This window comes from Bufo bufo, chromosome 1 (assembly GCF_905171765.1).
Source record: "Bufo bufo chromosome 1, aBufBuf1.1, whole genome shotgun sequence".
Classification (NCBI taxonomy): domain Eukaryota; kingdom Metazoa; phylum Chordata; class Amphibia; order Anura; family Bufonidae; genus Bufo; species Bufo bufo.
This window is the reverse complement of record NC_053389.1, coordinates 102096544-102118719: the sequence shown is the minus strand read 5'-3', so window position 1 is coordinate 102118719 and position 22176 is coordinate 102096544. Positions and strand designations below refer to the sequence as shown.

The 22176-nt window shown below is 45.0% G+C and overlaps 2 protein-coding genes across 2 annotated transcripts in view; both read right to left on the bottom strand.

Annotated features, from left to right (window-relative positions):
• The window catches only part of PEX10 (peroxisomal biogenesis factor 10), a 45643-nt gene extending 23760 nt beyond the window's left edge, over positions 1-21883 (bottom strand). Inside the window, exons 1-2 of the mRNA XM_040427423.1 lie at positions 21679-21883; positions 1159-1239 (exon numbers count right to left, since the gene is read on the bottom strand). Coding sequence (XP_040283357.1) covers positions 1159-1239; positions 21679-21790 — 193 coding nt within the window. The 5' untranslated portion in view covers positions 21791-21883. The remainder of the gene's footprint in view (positions 1-1158; positions 1240-21678) is intronic.
• Positions 6111-7450, bottom strand: LOC120997362 (actin-2-like). Its single transcript, XM_040427410.1, has one exon. The coding sequence runs from the start codon at positions 7224-7226 to the stop codon at positions 6111-6113; it is 1116 nt and encodes a 371-aa protein (XP_040283344.1). The 5' UTR covers positions 7227-7450.
• Positions 21884-22176: the final 293 nt, after the last annotated feature.

The window sequence follows — 22176 nt, the reverse complement described above, 5'->3', positions numbered from 1 at the left end:
TCTATACTTCATTTTTGGAACAACTTTCCATTAATAAGCCTCATTACCTGAGGAATGAATCCCCACCAACACTGTATTAGGTACAAAACTATGCTGGACCATTCTGTAATATGATTGATTTGATATATATCAAAAATAAAACATAACACATCAAAGATATATACATTTTTATAAATGAAAATCACAACAGAATGTTGGAGATAAATGGTGGGTCATTTACTAAAGAGAGACGTTTCACATACCAGTCTTAGTAAAAAATCCCACTACACCTGTTAAATTACTTAGGGTGCAGAAGTCCTGCCCGTGGCCGACTCGTCCCACCTCCTAAATTGCGAGGAGTTTGGAAAAACTAGAGTTGGAACTTTTGTTGCAAACCGGCACTTGTGACAGAATCCATGCCAGAAAACCAGTGTAGGGCCAGAATAAACAGCCCCTACGGTTTTAGACTTTAAAGGGACACTGACAGGCCGTTAGAGCATATAAAGTGACATATATTATTCTATGTCTTAATATGCTGAATTAAAACTATACCATTATCACCCCTCTCTGCCTTTCCATTACTTATAAAAAGTGTTTTTATCAATATGCAAATTACCTTACTTTGTGCCCAAGGGGCTGTCCCTCATTCAGTTCTGTGCCCAGCCGCGCCCAAACTGCCATCTCCTAGTGCCGCCCAGCTCATTAGTATTCACTGCACTGGGCGGCTTTTTTTCTCCCGACGCAGTGAAATCCTGCGCATGCCCAGTACTATCTTCTACTGGAACTGGAGGGTGCCGGGGACCTTATCCGGCGCAGGCACGGAGAGACAAGATAAACTGATGCCAGGAAGATAGTACTGGGCATGCGCGGGATTTCGCTGCGTCTGGAGAAAAAAAAGCCGCCCAGTGCAGTGAATACTAATGAGCTGGGCGGCACTAGGAGACGGCCCCTTGGGCACAAAGTAAGGCAATTTGCATATTGATAAAAACACTTTTTATAAGTAACGGAAAGGCAGCGAGGGGTGATAATGGTATAGTTTAATTAAGCATATTAAGACCAATAGAAGAATATATGTCACTTTATATGCTCTAACGGCCTGTCAGTGTTCCTTTAAATTCACTCTAAAAAATTTTTAAAAAAATGAATGCGCCACTTGTCAAACTGTCTTTTACTACTTACCTGAAAATGTAGTCAGTGTGTAGTACGTGAGATCGCATAAGAGTTCTATTTCTTTTCTCCACTGCAGCCATTTTTTGACACCTTCAAAATAAAAAAAAATAGAACTTACAAATCATTCTAAGGCCTCATGCACACGAATGTTGTTTTTTTCCATGTCCATTCAGTTTTTTTTGTGGATAGGATGCGGACCCATTCATTTCATGTCCTATTCTTGTCCGTTTTAGGCATTGTTATAATGGATCCGCAAAAAAAAAAAAAAAAACACGGATGGTAAACGGATGTCATCCATTTTTTTTTTTGCACATACGGTCATGTGCATGTAGCCTAATGCTCAGTTTCTTGTGCAAATCTAGGCATCGTGACCAACAGTCCATTATCTGCTGGAATTGTCCCAAAGTTTCAGACAATCCCAGCAAATTCAGCTTTTCCTGGCCTGAAATCACACCCAGAACGTTGACTCTAAGGCCCCTTTCACACGGGCGAGTATTCCGCGCGGATGCGATGCGCGAGTTGAACGCATTGCACCCGCACTGAATACCGACCCATTCATTTCTATGGGGCTGTTCACATGAGCGGTGATTTACACGCATCACTTGTGCGTTGCGTGAAAATCGCAGCATGCTCTATCTATATTGTGCGTTTTTCACGCAACGCAGGCCCCATAGAAGTGAATGGGGTTGCGTGAAAATCGCAAGCATCCGTAAGCAAGTGCGGATGCGGTGCGATTTTCACGCACGGTTGCTAGGAGACGATCGGGATGGAGACCCGATCATTATTATTTTCCCTTATAACATGGTTACAAAGGGAAAATAATAGCATTCTGAATACAGAATGCATAGTACAATAGCGCTGGAGGGGTTAAAAAATAAATAAATAATAATTTAACTCACCTTAATCCACTTGATCGCGATGCCTGGCATCTCCTTCTGTCTCCTTTACTGAACAGGACCTGTGGTGAGCATTCATTACAGGTCAAAGACCTGTGGTGACATCACTCCGGTCATCACATGATCCGTCACATGATCTTTTACCATGGTGATGGATCATGTGATGACCGGAGTGACGTCACCACAGGTCCTGTGCCTGCACAGAGAAAACAAGAAGACAGAAGAGAAGCCGGGCTGCGCGAGCAAGTGGATTAAGGAGAGTTTAATTATTTTTTTAACAAAAAATTTAACCCCTCCAGCGCTATTGTACTATGCATTCTGTATTCAGAATGCTATTATTTTCCCTTATAACCATGTTACATAATACAATCTACAGAACACCAATCCCAAACCCGAACTTCTGTGAAGAAGTTCGGGTTTAGGTACCAAACATGCTGATTTTTCCTCACGTGAGTGCAAAACGCACGTGAGTGCAAATCGCTCATGTTCCCGCCACGCACCCGCACCTTTTCCCGCAACGCCCGTTTTTTTTTTCAATTTTCGGTGGAATTTAAAAATCCTCCCGTTTCAGAATTTCTTCTGGATAATACCTTTAACCCATTAGTGACCAGCCTGTTTTGGGCCTTACTGACCAAGTATTTTTCTTCCTTTTCTCATTGTTGCCTTCCAAGAGCTGTAACTTTTTAATTTTTCCATCTATGTAGCTGTATAAAGCTACTTTCACACCTGCGTTAGGTGCGGATCCGTCTGGTATCTGCACAGACGGATCCGCACCTATAATGCAAACGCTTGTATCCGTTCAGAATGGATCCGTTTGCATTACCATGAACAAAATAAAAAAATGCAAACGGATCAGTTTTGACTTACACTGAAAGTCAATGGGGGACGGATCAGTTTTCAATTGCACCATATTGTGTCAGTGAAAACGGATCCGTCCCCATTGACTTAGTCCTCATGCACACAAACGTTTTATTCCGTGTCAGTTCCGTTTTTCGTGATTTTCTGCGGACCCATTGACTTTCAATGGGTCCGTTGAAAACTCGGCTAATGCACCATTTGTCATCCGCGTCCGTGATTCATGATTCCAGTCCGTCAAAAAAATATAACCTGTCCTATTTTTTTTCCGCGGAAAACGGTTCGCGGACCCATTCAAGTCAATGGGACCACAAAAAAACACGGAGGCACACAAGATTGTCATCCGCGTCCGTTTTTTTCCTATCATTTGCATGGCAAACCTGTCTTAGATTTTTTTTTTTTACTTTCCTTCATGTCTGGTGATCCTCCAAAAATAAAAGAAGACACACGGAAACAAAAACGGAAACGGATCACGGAACAACGGAACCCCATTTTGTGGAACGGACCACAACAACGGTCGTGTTCATGAGGCCTTACATTGTTTTTCAGGACGGATCCGTTTGGCTCGGTTTCTTCAGACGGACATCAAAACGCTGCAAGCAGCGTTTTGGTGTCCGCCCTCCAGAGCGGAATGGAGGCTGAACGGAGGCCAAACTGATGCATTCTGAACGGATCCTTATCCATTCAGAATGCATTGGGGCTGAACTGATCCGTTTTGGGCCGCTTGTGAGAGCCTTGAAACGGATCTCACAGGCGGACCCAGAAACGGCAGTGTGAAAGAAGCCCAAGCTTGTTTTTTTGCGGGACACATAACTTTCTGATTAACTTTTGTTAACCCTTTCTGGGAGGGAGATGGGAAAAAACAGCAATACTGCCACTGAGTTTTTATGTTATAAATTCTGCAACGTTCATTTTTCGGCATTAAAAAACATACCGGTAATATCTTTATTCTTTGGATCAGCACAATTACAGCGATACCAAACACACCGTTTTTTTATGTTTGACTATTTTTGTGCAATAAAAGCCCCATTTTTTTTTTTTCTTTTAAAGAAGAAATTCTTTTTTGCATCGCCGCATCCCAAGACCCATAACTTTTTATTTTTCTTTCTATTGAGTTGTGGGAGGGTTTGAATTTTGCAGGAAGAATAATTTTGACCTACATAAAAAACTTTTTAAATCGCTTGCTATTAAGTTTTTTTGGTGGCGACTAAAGAATAAATAGGCAATTCTGGAATTTTGTTATATTTGTTGTACAAAATAAATAAATAAACCAGAATTGTTTATTTATTCTTAGTCGCCACCAAAAAAACAATAGCAAGCGATCAAAAAGTTTTATTTACGTCAAAATGATATACCCCCGTTGACTGTAGGGGATAATTTACATGATATTTGTGTAGTGCAGGTCGTTACAGACACAACGATACCAAACATATGGGGGAGATTTTATATTTGCATTGAAAAGTGTATTTTCAGTGGGGGGGAAAAAAGCACTTTTTTTTATTGGAATTTTTTTTTTAATTTAATAAATGTTTTTTTCTTTTACTTTTTTTAAACCACTTAAAGAGGACCTTTCACTGCAATAAAAAATCTAAACTAAGCATACAGCCATGGAGAGCGGCGCTCAGGGATCTCCCTGCACTTACTATTATCCCTGGGCGCCGCTCCGTTCTCCCGATATAGCCTCCGGTATCTTCATATGTTTGGCTCAACTGGGTGGAGCCTGCCGGCGTCTCCTTCTCGCAGGCTGTAGCGCTGGCCAATCGCAGCGCTCAGCTCATAGCCTGAGAGGCGTTTTTTTCTCTCAGGCTATGAGCTGAGCGCTGCGATTGGCCAGCGCTCCAGCCTGGGAGAAGGAGACGCCGGCAGGCTCCACCCAGTTGAGCCGAACATATGAAGATACCGGAGGCTATATCGGCAGAACGGAGCGGCGCCCAGGGATAATAGTAAGTGCAGGGAGATCCCTGGGCGCCGCTCTCCATGTCAGTATACGTAGTTTAGATTTTTTTATTGTAGTGAAAGGTCCTCTTTAAAAAAGAAGCCTGCTGGGGAACACTTGAGGCAGGCTTGGGGCCTACACAAGGTCCCAGCCAGCCTATACATACAATCGCATTTGCAGGGTGCCGATGGGATAAAGAGGCAGTCTGCTCCCTCTGTCACTGCTTACAAGTGGCGGCCCCCTTGCCTGCGGCATGTAAGGGGTCAAACAGCCCGAATCGGCACTCCTGCTGGTCCGGGCTTTTAGAGCAGGAGCGCAGCTCTCATGTGAGAACCGAGACTCCTCTCCACTGCATGGGGGACCCATGCAGCGCTTAGACCTGGCCGCCGTCAAATGGCGGCGGCCCAGCCTAAGGCCCCTAAGTGACCGCCGTAAAATGGCATATGGGTGGTCACTAGGGGGTTAAATGGGTTATGCCATGATTGATGTAAGAAATTAAAGTTGAACATTATATAGTACAGGAAAATCTCTTACTAACAAAGCTAGAACCAGCCCTGTACCTAACCTGGATCCAGAGATCTCCACATTCATTGCTCCTATTGTTCTGCTAGATTTATTTCAGGCTGGCAGCTCAAAGGCTGTGTCATTACTTAGGGGGTGTGCTTGCTTCTGAAGCTCTTATCCCATCACAGTTCAGAGGGCGTGTCCTTTCTGCTACAGCTATTTTCCTGTAACAGCCACAGCTTCTAACAGAAGATATGGCTGGGGAAAGTTAAAGATGTAAAACGAGCACGTGTGACCACCTCAGTAAAGGTGGATGGAAAAATAAGGAAAAGAACAAAAAGCAATTTTGATATCGCTGTAATCGTACTAACCCATAAGATAAATGGAAGATGTCAGGTTTAACACACGTTGAATGCTGGGAAACTGAATTGTGCCATTAAATTGAAAAAAATAAAAATAAATAATAAAATAAAAAAAATATGACCAACGTGTCCCACAAAAAACAAGCCCTCATACGGCTATGTGATCTTTGCTAGGTAGTCACCTCCTAAGACCAGAGTCAGGCTGGGATCACATCTGCTATGTGAACTCCAGCACGCTGATCCGCTCACTGTATCCGGTAATATATATATATATATACACACACACACACACACATACACCAAAAAAGGAGAGAAAAAAAAAGTCAATTAAAAAACACGCACAAATGCCATCTTGCTCTTTTTGGTTTATTCTAGGTGTCGATCACATCGTTAGAACAGTAACTGTTGCTACAAGCATTTTCTATGTAATGCAGCCGGGCCAATATCCTTATAATCACTGCTGGTCACCCACAGATCTCTGAAGACGGACAGACTGGAGACTATGGAAGCCCCTGTCCATACAGAGTACTGCCTGTTCACCGGAAGGATCATCTTTACTGTGACTCCATTTGGTACCAGACCTTCCAGCTCCTTTGAGAGCCTCTCATCAAATCCAGGAAACAAGGTGGTACCACCAGACAGGACGATGTTCTTGAAGAGATCTCTGCGTACGTCAATGGGACATTTCATGATACTTTTGTAGATCAGTTCGTGCACGCCAGGTGCCTCTATACCAATATTAGCTGGTGCAAAGAGGATCTCAGGGGCATGGAACAGCTGGCTGCCAAGGCTGAGGGTGTTTCCATCAGGAAGACTGTAAACCTGCCTTAGTTCTGTCTTCCCTCTCGTCATGTTCTCCTTCGGATCCATCTCTACATAGCAAAGACGTTCCTTGATTTCTCTGGCTATTTCCTGTTCGGCACTGCTGACAAAAGTGTGGCCACTCTCCAAAAGGAGCCTCATGAGGCATTCAGTGATGTCCTTTCCTGCCACATCAAGTCTGGAAGCAGCATGCGGCATAATGTAGCCTTCATACACTGGAACCATATGGGTGACTCCATCTCCGCTATTTACGAACATCCCAGTGGTCAAACCTGTAGAATATAGGGTTAAGGCAGCTTGTAATGCAATATACATCCCTGGGACATCAAACGCTTCAAACATGATTTCTGCCATCTTCTCACGGTTCTGTAAAGAATTGAAGGGGACCTCTGTTAACAAGACCGGATGGTCACTAGCTTTTAAGCAAAGTTCTTGATCGTACACGTGAGTCCATATTTTTTCAATGTCATCCCAAGATGTTATCATGCCTCGTTCTACTGGATGTGTCAAAGTAAGGACCCCTCTTCTGGACTGGGCATCTTCTCCGATGTAACTTTCTCTCTGGTCTATTCCTAACATAGATGACCTTATCCAGGAGCGACCCACAACGGAGGTAAACACAGACTTTGGGATCATGTCACCAGCAATCCCAGCCTTACATAGTCCAGACCCGTTGTCAAGTATTACAGCTGGGGAGTCCATTGCCCTGATTTGGTTCACCCTTGTGCAAATCTTTAGAAGGAGCTTTGGCAGGAGATGGATCCTGATGGTTGATGATGAGGGTTATTACTGGGTCACTGGAGGAGCAAAAGCAAATCTGAACCAAGTGCTAAGATCAGTCTGCACACACAGGAAGAGACAGAGGCCTATTGTGACATAACAATGACCGATCACACCTACAGGCTGTGTGTGGTACTGCATCTCAAGCCAATTCACTTTAACAGAACCCACAGACAGGTGTGGCACTGCTTCTGGTAATAATATTTACTGATCCTGGACAACCCCTTTAAGGGCTCCCGATAAGCAGAATAAAAGAGGTTATCACATTTATAATGCGTCATCACTTCCCTCTTAAAGGGGTTGTCTCATTTCAACAAATAGCATTTATGTAGAGAAAGTTAAAGGGATTCTGTCATGACATTTGAGGCCTATAACCTAAACATATGGCCAGGTCCCTACTAATAACCTGAATCCGAAACTGTCCTTATTAAATGTGCCTGTGGCTCTATTAGCACATAAAACAGGTTTTTATAACCTGTCATTCACCTACCTAAGGTGTCCAAGGGGACGTTGTTTCATACAGGGTGCCCGGCTGCAGCCATCTCCGTCTGGTGCCCAGCGCCACCTTCCCAGTTGAAATCGCCGCCCTCCCTTTCTATAGAGCCGCCTTCCTTACCTCAGCACCGCCTCCGAAATCGTCCGCTCCCTCAGCCACATCCTGTGCGTCTGTGAGAGGATGGCTGCAATAGGGAGGTCAAGGCAGGTTTGAGCGAAGTGCGCCGGATGGCGCATGCGCACTTTGCTCAACAAGGCCGCTGCCAGGAGTCCGCACAGGCACATCAGGTTATACCTAGTGCGCACGTGCGGGATCTGGCTGAGGGAGCGGACGATTTCGGAGGCGGTGCTGAGGTAAGGAAGGCGGCTTTTTTTCTATAGTGTGCAAGCACGACAACTGCTGCTGGATACAGGGTGGTCGGAACCACAGGACATGAGCAGTGCATAATGTGATGGAAAAATCTCCCCTTCTGATGCTAGTGCACGTAAGCCAGGAAGTTTAGAAGGGAAGGGCTGGTTTAGTCTGGATACTTTTTGTCTACAGAGTGAACATGGCCATTTTGTTGGAAGGAATCTCCTAGTTACTAATACAAAATAGATTTGGTAGCACCACCAGCCATAGTATCAGCTGTAGCATATACACATTACCACTCATAGTACATACGGCTGAATAGACAATCTGCCTTGTTATGCACCGATTCCTCCCTTCACTGCATAAGGCCTCATGCACACAACAGCATTTTTTCACGGTCCGCAAAATGGGGTTCCGTTGTTCCGTGTCCGTATTTTTTCCCGTGTGTCTTCCTTGATTTTTGGAGGATCACCAGACATGAAAAGTGAAAAAAAAATCTAAGTCAAGTTTGCCTTGAAAATGATAGGATAAAAACGGACACGGATCACAATCTTGTGTGCCTCCGTGTTCTTTCACGGACCAATTGACTTGAATGGGTCCGCAAACCATTGTCCGTCAAAAAAAATAGGATAGGTCATATTTTTTTGACGGACTGGAAACACGGATCACGGACAGGGATGACAAACGGTGCATTTTCCGAGTTTTCAACGGACCCATTGAAAGTTAATGGGTCCACAGAAAATCACGGAAAACGGAACAACGGACACGGAACCCAACAACGGTCGTGTGCACGAGGCCTAATTGTGCACATTCGCCCTTCAACAGCTTTGAAAAGCTGGGTACTAGCATGTAGTAGTATGCTAAAGATCAAATTACATATATAGTATTTAGGGTACTTTCATACTAGCGTTTTTGTTTTCCGGCATAGAGTTCCATCACAGGAGCTCAATACCGGAAAAATAACTGATCAGTTTTATCCTAATGCATTCTGAATGGAGAGCAATCCGTTCAGGATGCATCAGTTCAGTCCCTCTTACGTTTTTTGGCCGGAGAAAATACCGCAGCACGCTACAGTTTTATCTCCGGCCAAAAATACTGATCACTAATGCCGAATCCGCCATTAATTTACATTGAAGTGTATTAGTGCCGGATCTTAAGTGTTCGGGCAAAACGGATCCGGCTTTCCCATCTGCGCATGCGCAGACCTTTAAAAATGCAACAACAAAAAAAAATGTAATACCGGATCTGTTTTTCCGGATGACACCGGAGAGACGGATCCGGTATTTCAATGCATTTGTCAGACGGATCCGCATCCAGATCCGTCTGACAAATGCCATCAGTTTGCGTCCGTATTGACGGATCCGGCGGGTAGTTCCGGTGAGGAAACTGCCTGCCGGAATCCTCTGCCGCAAGTGTGAAAGTAGCCTTACTCACGGTCATCCTGATATTATATTCGGGATCTATGAAGTGATAAATCCCATCATATAGCTAGACCAACTTGCTGTTCAGGGTACTGGAAAAGCTGGATGACAACACTATGCAGCTGCATTAGTGACAACAGATTATGTTGCCCTGGTATGAACGATTCACATACCATATCAGGGTGGCATTGTGTGTATTTTCTACAATACAATAGGCCTTCATCATGGCCCCACAGAGATTGTTATCCAGATTTCCCAGACTGCAGAATGTCAGATCAGTCTATTTGTAAATGCCCAGCATTGTAGAATACCTAGCTGAATTTGTTAGCTAGGGGCCTGGAAAAGCTGAGTAAGAATCCCAGTGACAAATCCTCCATGCTGTAGCTGAACTAGACAGATTTCTCTTTCAGTGTTCCGGTAAAGCTGGGTACAAATTAATGATAAGCAATTTATCATTAATTATATGGACCTGTCGTACGGACTGCTAAATAATAAGTCTACCTAAATAAATCCTCCTCCTCACTCCTAAATAGTGCCATACTCAGGCAGATTTTCCTTTAAGGGTCCTGGGAAAGCTGGATTACCACCATGTGGAGCTGTAATAGACTGCAAAATACTTAGTACCAAAATAAAGTCCCCCCTCACACCTAAATAGTCCCACAGCTAGGCAGATTGGACTTTTATGGTCCAGGGAAAGCTGGGTTATTTACACTATGTAAGGGTAATATTATCTGGACAGTGGGTACAGCGGAACAAGACTTAATCCAGGTCTACAACACTGATGAATGATGAGAAATCTCTCCTGATTATATAGGCAAACTTGACATTCAGGCACCGGGGAAAGCGGAGTAGCACTTTCTGTAGTGTCAGTGGCCTGATTCCTGGCATCCAAACACGGAGACCCCACAGATTAGGAGAATGGACCAGTAGTGAGCACGTGTGACCATGGCTCCATTCTATTCTATGGGACTGTCGGAGATGGTACTTGGGAGTGCAGTCCCATAGGAGTGAATGGAGTGGGGGGTGGGGGTCACACGTGTACACAACTGCACCATTCACAAAGGGGACTCAGGCGCCCCCCTCTGTCCTCATGATCGGTGGAGTTCCCTGCAATCATACGTTTATCACCCATCCTGTGCATAGATGATAAATGTTCTTGGGCTAACCTCTTTGAAGGGTTTGTACTAAGATGATCTGATCGGTGGGAGCCCAGCGACTGGAACCCTCAACATTTCTGAAACTGGGGAGTCCGATTCCTCTGTATGGATATAGTGGAGGTCAAGCATATGAGCCAAAGCTGTAGATAGCCCTGTCGATCTTTGTGACTGGTCCCCCCCTGATTAGGTGCTTAACCCCCTATTCTGTTTTCATCCTGGTACAAACCCTTTGGGTTGGCCCCAAAACAACAATAATACATATACACCAGATAGGTGGTAACTGTATGACCGCAAGAGCTCTGGGACGAGTAGTGCACGTGTTTGACCACCACTCTATTAACGTCTATGGGACTGCCGAGTACAACGCTTGGCTATCGCCATCAGAATGGAGCGGTGGTCACACAAGTGCACGGCTGCTCCAGCCACACAGGGGACCCTCATTGTCATAATCCGTGGTCAGACCACAGGAATCTTACACGCTGAGTGGTCCAGTGGATAGATCCCCACCAATCAGATGCTTATTCTCTATCCTGTACATAGGGGATATGTTTTATCTCAGTACAAACCCTTTAAGGCTGGTTTTACAAAGTTTTGCTGAAAAACGCATTGTTTTGCATAACAACACTGCAGACAAAGGTTACATTAAAAAGGGGTTTTCTGAGACTTTAACTGATGACTAGTGTTGAGCCAACTTCTGTTTTCAGGTTCGGGTTATCTAAGAATTCCGTTATGGATACCGCTACCACAGACCATAAATGAATTCCCTTCAGGAAAAGAAGGGAGGACAATTTCTTGGTCTCTATGAAAATCCGTGACAACTTTCGGAAGAAAACCTGGATCCAGTTTCAAAACTATCCTGTCCGGAAAGATAGAGAGATAGGGCTCTCGGTAGGAGAGAGCCCGAATCTCTCCCAGACGTCTAGCTGATGTTATTGCTATTAAAAACACAGCTTTGAAAGTAAGATGTTTAATTGAAATGTCCTGTAAGGGAGTAAATAGAGGATTCATTAGACCCTTCAAGACCAGGTTTAATTAAATCCCACTGGGGAATCCTTGGTGTTATAGATGGCCTTAAAGGGGTTGTCCAAGTTATATTTATTGATGACCTATCTTCAGGATAGGTCATCAATATCAGATCGGCGGTGGTCCGACACCCAGCACCCCCGCCGATCAGCTGTTTGAAGAGAAGGAGCGCACTGTGCCACCGCTGCCTCTTCTTCACTGTTTACCTTCTAGCCGTTGCACCTGCAGCAGTGAGCAGGTGTAATTACACCCAAGCCGATCTGATATTGATGACCTATCCTGAGGATAGGTCATCAATAAATATAACTTGGACAACCCCTTTAATCTAGAAGCAGCTCTTACAAATCTTCTTATCCACCTATGGCTGGCTAGATCTGTATCATAGCATGCCCCCAAAGCGTATATCTGTACCTTTAGTGTACTGGGTCTGAGGCCCATATCCAGCTCCCTCTGGAGAAAATCTAAAATCTTCTCGATACTTGGGGTAGAATTTATTGGTGGATCTTGGGCTAGCCAACGTCAGTATTTTTTCCATATTTTGAGATAGATTGCAGAAGTAACTCTTTTCCTGCTGGATTTTAGTGTATCAATAACCTTTTCTGAAAGACCTTTACTCTCTAAGATCTCGTGTTCAGGATCCATGCTGATAATTTGAACAGGCTGGGATCTTGGTGAAGGATGGGACCCTGTGATAGAATGTCCTTCTGCAGAGGTATTTTCCATGGCTCTTCCAGAGCTAATTCCTTTAGGACGGGGAACCAATTTCTCTTCGCCAATAGGGAACCACCAGTATTACTGTTACAGGATCAGTTATTTTCTGCAGTACTCGAGGAATTAGGGCTCAGGTAGGAAAAGCGTAAGCGAGGTTCCAGGTCCACCTGACTGAAAAGGCGTTGACTGCCCATGGCTCTTCTCCGGGGTTTAGAGAACAAAAACGCCCCACTTTCACATTGTTTTTTGAGCGAATAGGTCTATTTGAGGGACTCCCTATCTTTTGGAAATTCTCTGAAAAATTTCTTGATTTAGGGACCACTCCCCTGGGTCTAAAGCTTTTCTGCTGAGGTATTTGGCTTCTATGTTTTCTGAAGCTTTTAGATGGATCGCGGTGACTGAAAGTAAATTTCTTTCTGCCAAGAAGAATATTCTTTCCGCCAGACCTTTTAGAATCGGAGATCTTGTGCCCCCCTGGTGTTTTAGGTAGGTCACAGCTGTTACATTGGTCGGCGAATATTTTTAAAAGTTTTCCTGACAATAGTTCTTGGGGTACTTTTAGAGTCTCCCAGACAGCTCTCAACTCTCGGTAGTTTGATGATCTTGGTTTTATTTCGTTTGACCACCTGCCTTGGTAGTTTGAGGAGGCTACCTTTGCTCCCCATCCCGCTTGCATCTGTCATGATCTGGACTTCTGGATTTCTCAACCAGGTTACGCCCCTCGACAGATTCTTCTTTTTCATCCACCAGTTTAAATCTGATTTTACGTGAAGGGGGATGGTTATCTTTTTCTCTAGGGAAGATTGTTTTCTGTCCCACTTCCCTAATATCCAGGATTGAGTTATCCTAGTATGGGCCTGGCACCATGCCACTGCGGTGATGCACGAGGCCATCATTCCCAGAAGGCACTCCTGATAGTTTCCAATCCCAAAGTCAGTGTTCTATCTTTCCCTTGAAGGATACCAACTTTTTTTGGGGGTAGAGATGACATCTGGGTAATAGAATTTAGCATCACCCCTAGGAATTTCATTTGAGTAGATGATGCTAGACAAAAAAAAATCCGATTTATTAACCAACCTAAATCTGTGAACTTGTGAATCAGGTAATCCGTTTGACTTGATGTTTCTAGTTCTGAGTTGCCTATAATAAGGAAGTCGTCTAGGTATGGAAAAATGTTTAATCCCTCTGTTCTGAGAGGGGAGATCATTTCCACCACCAATTTTGTGAACACCCTTGGGGCGGAAGATATCCCGAAGGGTAAAGCAGTGAACTGAAAATGATTGTCGTTGTCAATTAACGCAAATCTGAGGTATTTTTGAGAATTTTTGTGCATGGGGACGTGGTAATAGGCATCCTTTAGATCTATGGACGTCATGAAGGCTCCGTTTTTTATTAAACGGAAAAGATAGACTCCATTTAGAATTTTCTGTAGGTAATGGCTTTGTTTAACCCTTTTATATTTATAATGGTACGGGAAGACCCATCTGGTTTTTGGACTAAAAACAGGTTTGAATAATTTTCCCTTTTCTAGTTCGGGAACTTCTGTTACCACTTTTGAGTTCATTAAATCTAAGACTCCCTGACAAATTTTTCCTAACACGTTCTGGCTGTGGGAGGTTATCCGGAAATTCTTTGGAGGAGTTGAGGAGAATTCTATCCTGTATCCGTTTTCTATGATGTCCAAGGCTCATTGTTTATCAGATTGTTTATTTTGGGGATTGAGGAGGAAACCCCTTCCCCCCTTTTTGATAGCTCCACCTCCCCGATTTTCCTTTGCCCCTGTAGGATCTAGACTGAAGGTTAAAGGCACGAAAGGGCTTCTTTTTACTCTCTTCAGGGAACCCTTTCTTTTGTCAGCTGCTTTTTCGAGAATAGTCTAAGACCGGACCGAAAACGTACTCTCCAGAAAAAGCAATAGAGCATAACTTAGCTTTAGATGTTCTATCTCCTCCCCCCCCCCCCCCCCCCCCAAAGACTTCATCCACAATGCTCTTCTCGCTAAATTATAGACAAGAAAAAAGACAAAAAACACAGCGCCTCATGTGTGGTACCGCCTTATAAATAATATAGTATTTTGGTGCGTATTTCGCTTACCGGATTCTGTTGTGAGGAGTCACAACAGCTGTATATGTCTTAGCTGGTATCTATCCCCACCAGCATCAGGGAATGCCGTGCTGCTGCCTGGGCCTCTTCCTGTCTCGATAGTTCCAGGAAAGTTTGCATGCAGAAAATCATAAAAGTATGAGACCACTATCCGGCGCTGCTGGCATATAAATCAGTCCTTGGGATGAATAATATTCTTTTATTAAAGTCAACGCGTTTCAAGGGCGAGATGCCCCCTTCGTCAGGACAATTTACAGGTATTCTGTAAATTGTCCTGACGAAGGGGGCATCTCGCCCTTGAAACGCGTTGACTAATAAAAGAATATTATTCATCCCAAGGACTGATTTATATGCCAGCAGCGCCGGATAGTGGTCTCATACTTTTATGATTTTCGGCTTCTCGCTAAATTAGAGAGAGCAGCATCTTTTGCGGCGAACCTAACGGATTCAGCTGAGGCATCCGCCAAGAACGCTGTGGCTGACCTGAGAAGGGGAATACAGTTTAGGATTTCCTCTCTAGGAGTCCTGTTTTTAATATGGTTTTCCAATTCGCTGATCCAAAAATACATGGTTCTAGCCACTGATGTTGCCGCTATGTTTGTTTTTATTCCAAACATGGATGCTTCCCAGGATTTTTTTAGTAGAGCACCAGCCTTTCTTTCCATTGGATCCTGTAGTTGAGAGGTTTTTTTGACAACTTTTGCTACCTGGACATCAATTTTTGGTGTTTCATTAAAAATCTTTACTTCAGCTTGATCAAACAGCAGTCTGTTTCTAAACTCCCTAGCTAGAGACACCTAATCTCCTTTCTGTATCCGTCCACTCGTCCAGAATCATCTCTTTAATATTTTCATTTACTAGGAACACTTTGGATTTCTTTGTTCTAAGTCCTCCAAACATCTCATCCTGGACTGACCGGGGCTTTTGTATGTCCTCAATGCCCATGGTAGTTCTTACAGCTCCCAATAATTCCTCCATATCCTCAGAAAAGAAAAAATATTTTTTACTATCTTTCGCAATTTCTCCCACTAATAGAACATCCATATCCATGTTCTGTCTAGAGGTGGAAGCCTCCTCGTCCATGTCCTCTGCTGGAGGATGGAACAGACATCTTAGACCTTTTCGCAGGTGGAGCAGGAGGAACAGATTTGAGGGAGGCCAGGGAGGATTTTATCTCGTTCTGGATCATAGATTTAACTTCCATAAGGATCGATGGTTGCTCTTCTTTTACTAGCTCATTAATGCAAGATTGACAGAGCTTCTTTTTATGATTTTCAGGAAGTCTCTTGGTACAAGTTGCACATCTAGAGACTTTGGATTTAATTCTGTGCGCTTTCACTCCCTATAAGAGAGGAGCAACCAGGTATCAGACCATACACATTAAGCATGTCAGAGTGATACATATTCGCCCCAGAGGGGAACTCACGGTTGGAGTAGCCGAGGGGGGTCTGAAGGATCCATCTGGCTTGCAGGGGCATCAGGAGCAGACATCCTATTCTGGAGGAGGAACACCACTCTGGAAGCAGCGGTGTCTTGTTTGAATCTGCTGCTTTTACAGCAGGCGCCGCATCTGACGTCATCAGCACGCGCGCGCACGTGGGTTCCAAGCTCCGCCCCCCTGCAGGCCGAGAACAGAGCACAGCGCTGCGGCTTCGCTCTGAAGTCGGCGTGCAGCGTGTTCTGTAGTGCGCGGTCAGCTTCCACAGAGAAAGGGAAGGAGGACCATGTGCATGTGGAGAGATAACAGGCCCCCGCTATACAGGAACGAGATCTACTCCAGGATGTCCTCCTCTGCCCAGCTTTAGAATAAACCACAGGAGGGCAGAGGAAAAGGGGGGGGGGGGACGGGGGGGGGGGGGGACACAGGTATTTAAAATAAAAAAATCTTCACCTCCCACAGGAGGTCTCTCTGTGAGGTGCCCCCAAGGGTCAGGAAACACTGAGGGTGAGAGTGGGTGGTGGCCTTTTAAACTCTCTGTGTTCCTGCCCCTACAGAGGTCAAGGGGTCATCTCATGGTTAAGCTGTCATAGTGGACGAAATGGAAAACCCAGCCTTATGTGCCCGATCCAGCACTTCTGTTACTTTTGTTGCTCTGCTCAGCTAACAGAGCAGAACAACAGAAATAAATAGTGCTTGTGTGAACGGGCCTAAGAACGGGCCTATAGCGGAATTAACCCTGTACTTTATCAGTTGCCTATAACAACCTGCCTGCATTCACTACACAGGGCACTACATACACTACACGCATCAGTGTGCGATGTATACATGTGTGTGGTGTATATACATGTGTGTGAAGATCACACACACCGCTGTCACCTTGTTGACTGGGGCTTGCGTCTGCCTAAACAATCCAATAGTAAAGCTCCTTACTGTATGAAGCTTTGCTATTGGTCATCGCGGCGCTGCCTGTGCCGTTCCCGATGCTGCTGAATGTAAGGGAAAAGCCTAAGGCCTCTTACAGGCGGTCGTTGCGGGAAAATGTGCGGGTGTGTTGCGGGAACACCCGCGATTTTTCCGCGCGAGTGCAAAACATTGTAATGCGTTTTGCACTCGCGTGAGAAAAATCGCGCATGTTTGGTACCCAAACCCGAACTTCTTCACAGAAGTTCGGGTTTGGGATCGGTGTTTTGTAGATTGTATTATTTCCCCTTATAACATGGTTATAAGGGAAAATAATTGCATTCTGAATACAGAATGCATAGTAAAATAGTGCTGGAGGGGTTAAAAAAAAAAAAAAAAAAAAAAAAGAAAATACAAAATTTTTTTTTTGAACTCACCTTAATCCACTTGCTGGCGCTGCCGGCATCTCGTCTGTCTCCTTCTTTGCTGAACAGGACCTGTGGTGAGCATTCATTCCAGGACCTGTTTTGACGTCACGCCGGTCATCACATGATCCATCACATGACCCATAACCATGGTAAAAGATCATGTGATAGATCATGTGATGTCACCACAGGTCCTGGAATGAATGCTCACCACAGGTCCTGTTCAGCAAAGAAGGAGACAGACGAGATGCGTGTGAAAGGGGCCTTAGGGGTATTGGCACGCCTTAGACTTTTTCCAGGGAGCAAAAATGGCCTGAACAGGCATCAATGACGCTTGTACAGGCATTATTGTGACTTCTGGTCATCAGTATCTGATCAGTGGGGGTCTGACAGCCAGGACCCCCACCCATCAGCTGTTTGAGAGGGCGCAGATTCTCCTGTGAGTGCCACGACCTTCTCGCAGCTCACCAATCACAGCGCCATACATTGTATAGTGGCTGTGCTTGGTATTGCAGCTCAGCCCCATTCTCTTGAATAGGACTGAACTGCATCTAGGCCGATGAACGTGACCTTAGTGACCTAGGTCCAGGGTATCGGACCACCTTCAATCAAACACTGATGACCTATCCAGACCTATCCAGAGGTCATCAGTTAAAAAAATTTGGAAAACCCCTTTAACGTCTATAGCGACATATAAAACGCACTAAACGCAACACTTTTTTTTTCTTTTTTTTTTTTTAAACAGGGTCTTTGAGGTTGGTGTCATCGTTTTAAAGCGCAGCACGCTCCAGGTATGACGTTTTTTATAGTTCCTGCGTTTACCTATAGGCTTCTGTACAGGAGTTAAAAAATTCATTAAAAAAAAAATATATAAAAAAAATTGCCACCATAAGTGCTTGTTAAAAAATAAATAAACACATTTTTTTTGCAAGCATTTAAAAACACTGACTTGTCTGTTTTAGTAAATAATAATTTTTCCCATAATATAATAGTTCTGAAAACTCTTTTCTGATCAGGGTACGGCCACACGGTCAGGTTTCCTAAAGCAGTTTTGGAAGCCACAACCGGGTAATTTATCAAACCAGGTGGTGAGGTAGACCTGGCGTAATGCCCATGGCAACCAATCAGATTCCACCTTTCATTTCTCACAGCTCCAAAATGAAAGGTGGAATCTGATTGGTTGCTATGGGCAACTACGCCAGTTCTACTTTACACCAAGATTCACACAGGGTTTTTTTTTTAACCTCGATTTTGAACGCCCCAAAACGGTGCTAAAAACGCTTACAATTTATCGCCACTGAATGAAATGAGACCGGTTGTTAATTAATAAGATACTTTTTTCCCCCGCTTGTGGTTTTAAACATTGCGCCATAGAAAAAAGACACGACATATCCATTCTTGAATCTGCATGAAGAGCTGCCATGGACACGGGCAGAATAAAAATACCAACATCAAAAAACGTGTGAAAAACCACAACCAAGTGTAAAACAATATCCTAAAAAAAAAAAAAAAAGGAATCCTGAGGCAGATTCCTCATCAGGTTTTTCTCAGCACAGAAAAAAAAAAAAAACTCAGTGTGAACTTACGTTAACTCTATGTCGTGCTGCTCCCGTTATTCCTACTAGAAATGTATGAGCACATTAACAACTGGAACGTGACCGTTCCTCTTCTCAAACAGCTGGGTCTGTCTGTCCACACGGTCCAATTAGTACTGATGTTTGTTAAACCTCAAAGGGACATGTGACTTTTACAAGAGGAATTGTAAGACTCAGCTGTCAATCAATTCATGAATTTCTAGGAGGAATAGTAGGGGAATGGTACAATGTTGAGTTATGGGGCAAAACGCTCCAGAATTGTTGGATTATGTGGAAGACAAATATTTCCAAAAGCAGACAAGTCACAACAGTGTACAGCTCCTCTTATGTCCGGAACAGATACATTGTGACTTTTCCACCAAGGAACATGTACTTCTCTTTAAAAACGGTGCCCACTCTGGAGCGGGTGCCACAGCCACTGGGTGCTTTCAGCTTCACACAGCAGGCACCAGGGGCTAAGGCTACGTCTACACGATGACATTTTTCGCACGACAATTTTTATAATGGCAGTCTATGGTGTCGCACTGCAACATGCTGCAACTGCGACGCAACAGTCGCAGAAAATCCATTCGAGATGGATTTTTCTGTGACTGTCGCAGTCGCAGCATGTTGCAGTGCGACGCCATAGACTGCCATTATAAAAATTGTCGTGCGACATTAGTGCAACAAAATGTTGCGCTACAAATGTTGCAGTGTAGTTGTGCCCTATCTGTCGTCGTGTAGATGTAGCCTTATGTCTGCGATCGGCAATAAGACCAATCGCAGACATTTAACCTTGCAAATGCCGTGGTCAATTGTGAGGCGATTTTCCCCAGAAGTGTTGCACCCCTGGGGCCTGAACGGCTTCCCCGTGATGAGATCAGGGAAGCCGTTCATTCATGTTAATAGCATCTCTCTGAAGAGTTCCATGCTATTACAGCTGTATTTCTTAGAGAGGCCTGCAGATGACTCCCAGCATGCCCTTAAAGGGCTGTCCAACTTTCAAGTGCGTTTTAAATACCCACCACCCAGCAGGACCTGTGAAGGGAAGTATACTAACTGCTCCCCGACTCGTTCGTCCACCGCCGTCTTCCCTGCACTTCAGTCGCCGCTCATTGTGGACTGGAGGCACATGCACTGTGCTGGGAGTGTACATGTGGGGTTGGGAAGTGCAGCAGGTAAGTGGGCTTCCCTTTACAGGTCCAGCTAGGTGTGGTGGGTAGGGCTGAAACGATTCATCGATTTAGTCAATGTAATCCAGGTAAAAAAAAAATCCTCAATGCAGTTTTTCTGCATAAAGTATTCATTTAAATCACATGACCACGGAGCGTGAGTGAAATGAAGTCTCTCACTCACCGCTCCGTGGCCTCCCGTCAGCACCGCACTCCAGGACCCTGCATTCACACATAGTCAGCGCGCTGGCTGACGCTGTGTGTGACGTCAGGTCCCCAGTGCATGCTGGGATGAAGACGCGTCTCCTGCGGACTACATGTGTCGGCGCACTCTGCACTTAAAAGGTAAGTATAAAGTTAGCAGAGGCAGCAGCGGCGGGGCGGGGAATGGTGGCACCTGTGATTTAGCACATGGAGGGGCTGATCTGGGGGAGTGGGGGAGATGGTGGACGGCATGGAGGCACTGGGTAAGGGGGACATCATGGCAATCTGGATGGAGGGGCTGATGGCAGTGCCATTATGGGGGCACTGGGGGACATGGCATGGAGGGGCTGCTGATCTGATGGCACTGGGGGACATTTTTATGAAGCAATACGTTATTTTAAGAAGGTTTCTTATTAGATTACTCGATTAATAGTAAAAAATAATCGATTGAATACTCCATTACTTAAAGGGAACCGGTCACCAGTTTTATGGTGTCCTAACTAAGGGAAACATAAATAGGTGACTGATTCTCTTAGCACAATGCTGGGTCACTTTCTTTAATTGACCCAGTCACTCTGCCAACATCTTGTATTGAAAAGCTCCAGCTGATAATGATGAGTCCTGAATATTCATGAGCTCCTGACTCTCCCTGCTGCTGATTGACAGTTTTTTTTCCATATGAATCAGCAGCAGGTGGGCAGGGGATAGCTCCGAATTAAAAAAACGCTGGACTCAATGACATCACGCCGGACTCCAATCAGCTGATTAGCATGTGGCATCTTTGTGTGTATATTATGAGGTAACCATCTGTCACACCAGTAAGTGAATACATCTAAAGGTACTTTTTAGTAGTTAATGATTGTATATAATTAGTTAGATTCTAATCAAATATCCACAGGACAGGTTCCCTTTAAATAATCGTTTACTGCAGCCCTAGTGGTTGGTATTTAAAAAAAAAAAAAAAAAAACACTTGAAAGTTGTGTGACTCCTTTAAAATCTCCCCCCCCCCCCCCCCTCCCTTCCTATAAAAAGGAGCTACAGAACAGTCACCCACGGCCACGGGTGGGCTACATGGGGGTCCCATGACTTGTATGACCTTGGTCATTGGAGGGGATGAAAGGCTCAGGTGACTGGGGGACCCCAACAGCTGGAGGGTATGTGGGGGTCTAAACTGGACAACATCTGCTGTCACTGAATCATGTGCCTCGAGCAGAAGGAACATGTAATAGTCACACTGGGGAACTACTAGTCACAGCAAGTCCAGTCAGAACCCAGCCGAGACCTGCAGCTGCAGGGGCTGAGAGCAGGAGACCCAGCCTGCTGGGACTTGTAGTGTCACACCTGGTGACGGAGGAGGAGTGCAGCTCTGCCAGCAGGGGGCGTGGCCGGACTCACCTGTGAACGCCTGGAAGGCCTCATGTGCCCGGCCTCTCAGGCCGCCCTGGAACTGCTCGTCCTTCTGGCAGCTGCGGATGAGCTGGGGCTGGTTGGCGACAGTGAAGACCATGGTGGCAGCAGAGCTCCGTGCCCGTCATTACCTGACCCGCAGAAGAGGCTACAGCTAGTGGCCTGGAGGACCTTTCCTCCTGTCACGGCCACGTGATCAGTCACATGGGTGGGAGGAGTCAGGTTCACTACCTCTCTCTCAGACTCACATGACCTCGTCACATGACCCAAAGCTCTCAGGAGCCTTAGGATTTTTTTTAACTGTATCCTCATGAGCAGAAAGTAAAGATGTATGTGCATCATGAACCTGAGGTAAAACATCCCTGCGGCCATCTCCTCACCGTGTGCTTGACACACACACACACAGCTCTGCACCGTGTGCTTGACACACACACAGCTCTGCACCGTGTGCTTGATACACACAGCTCTGCACCGTGTGCTTGATAC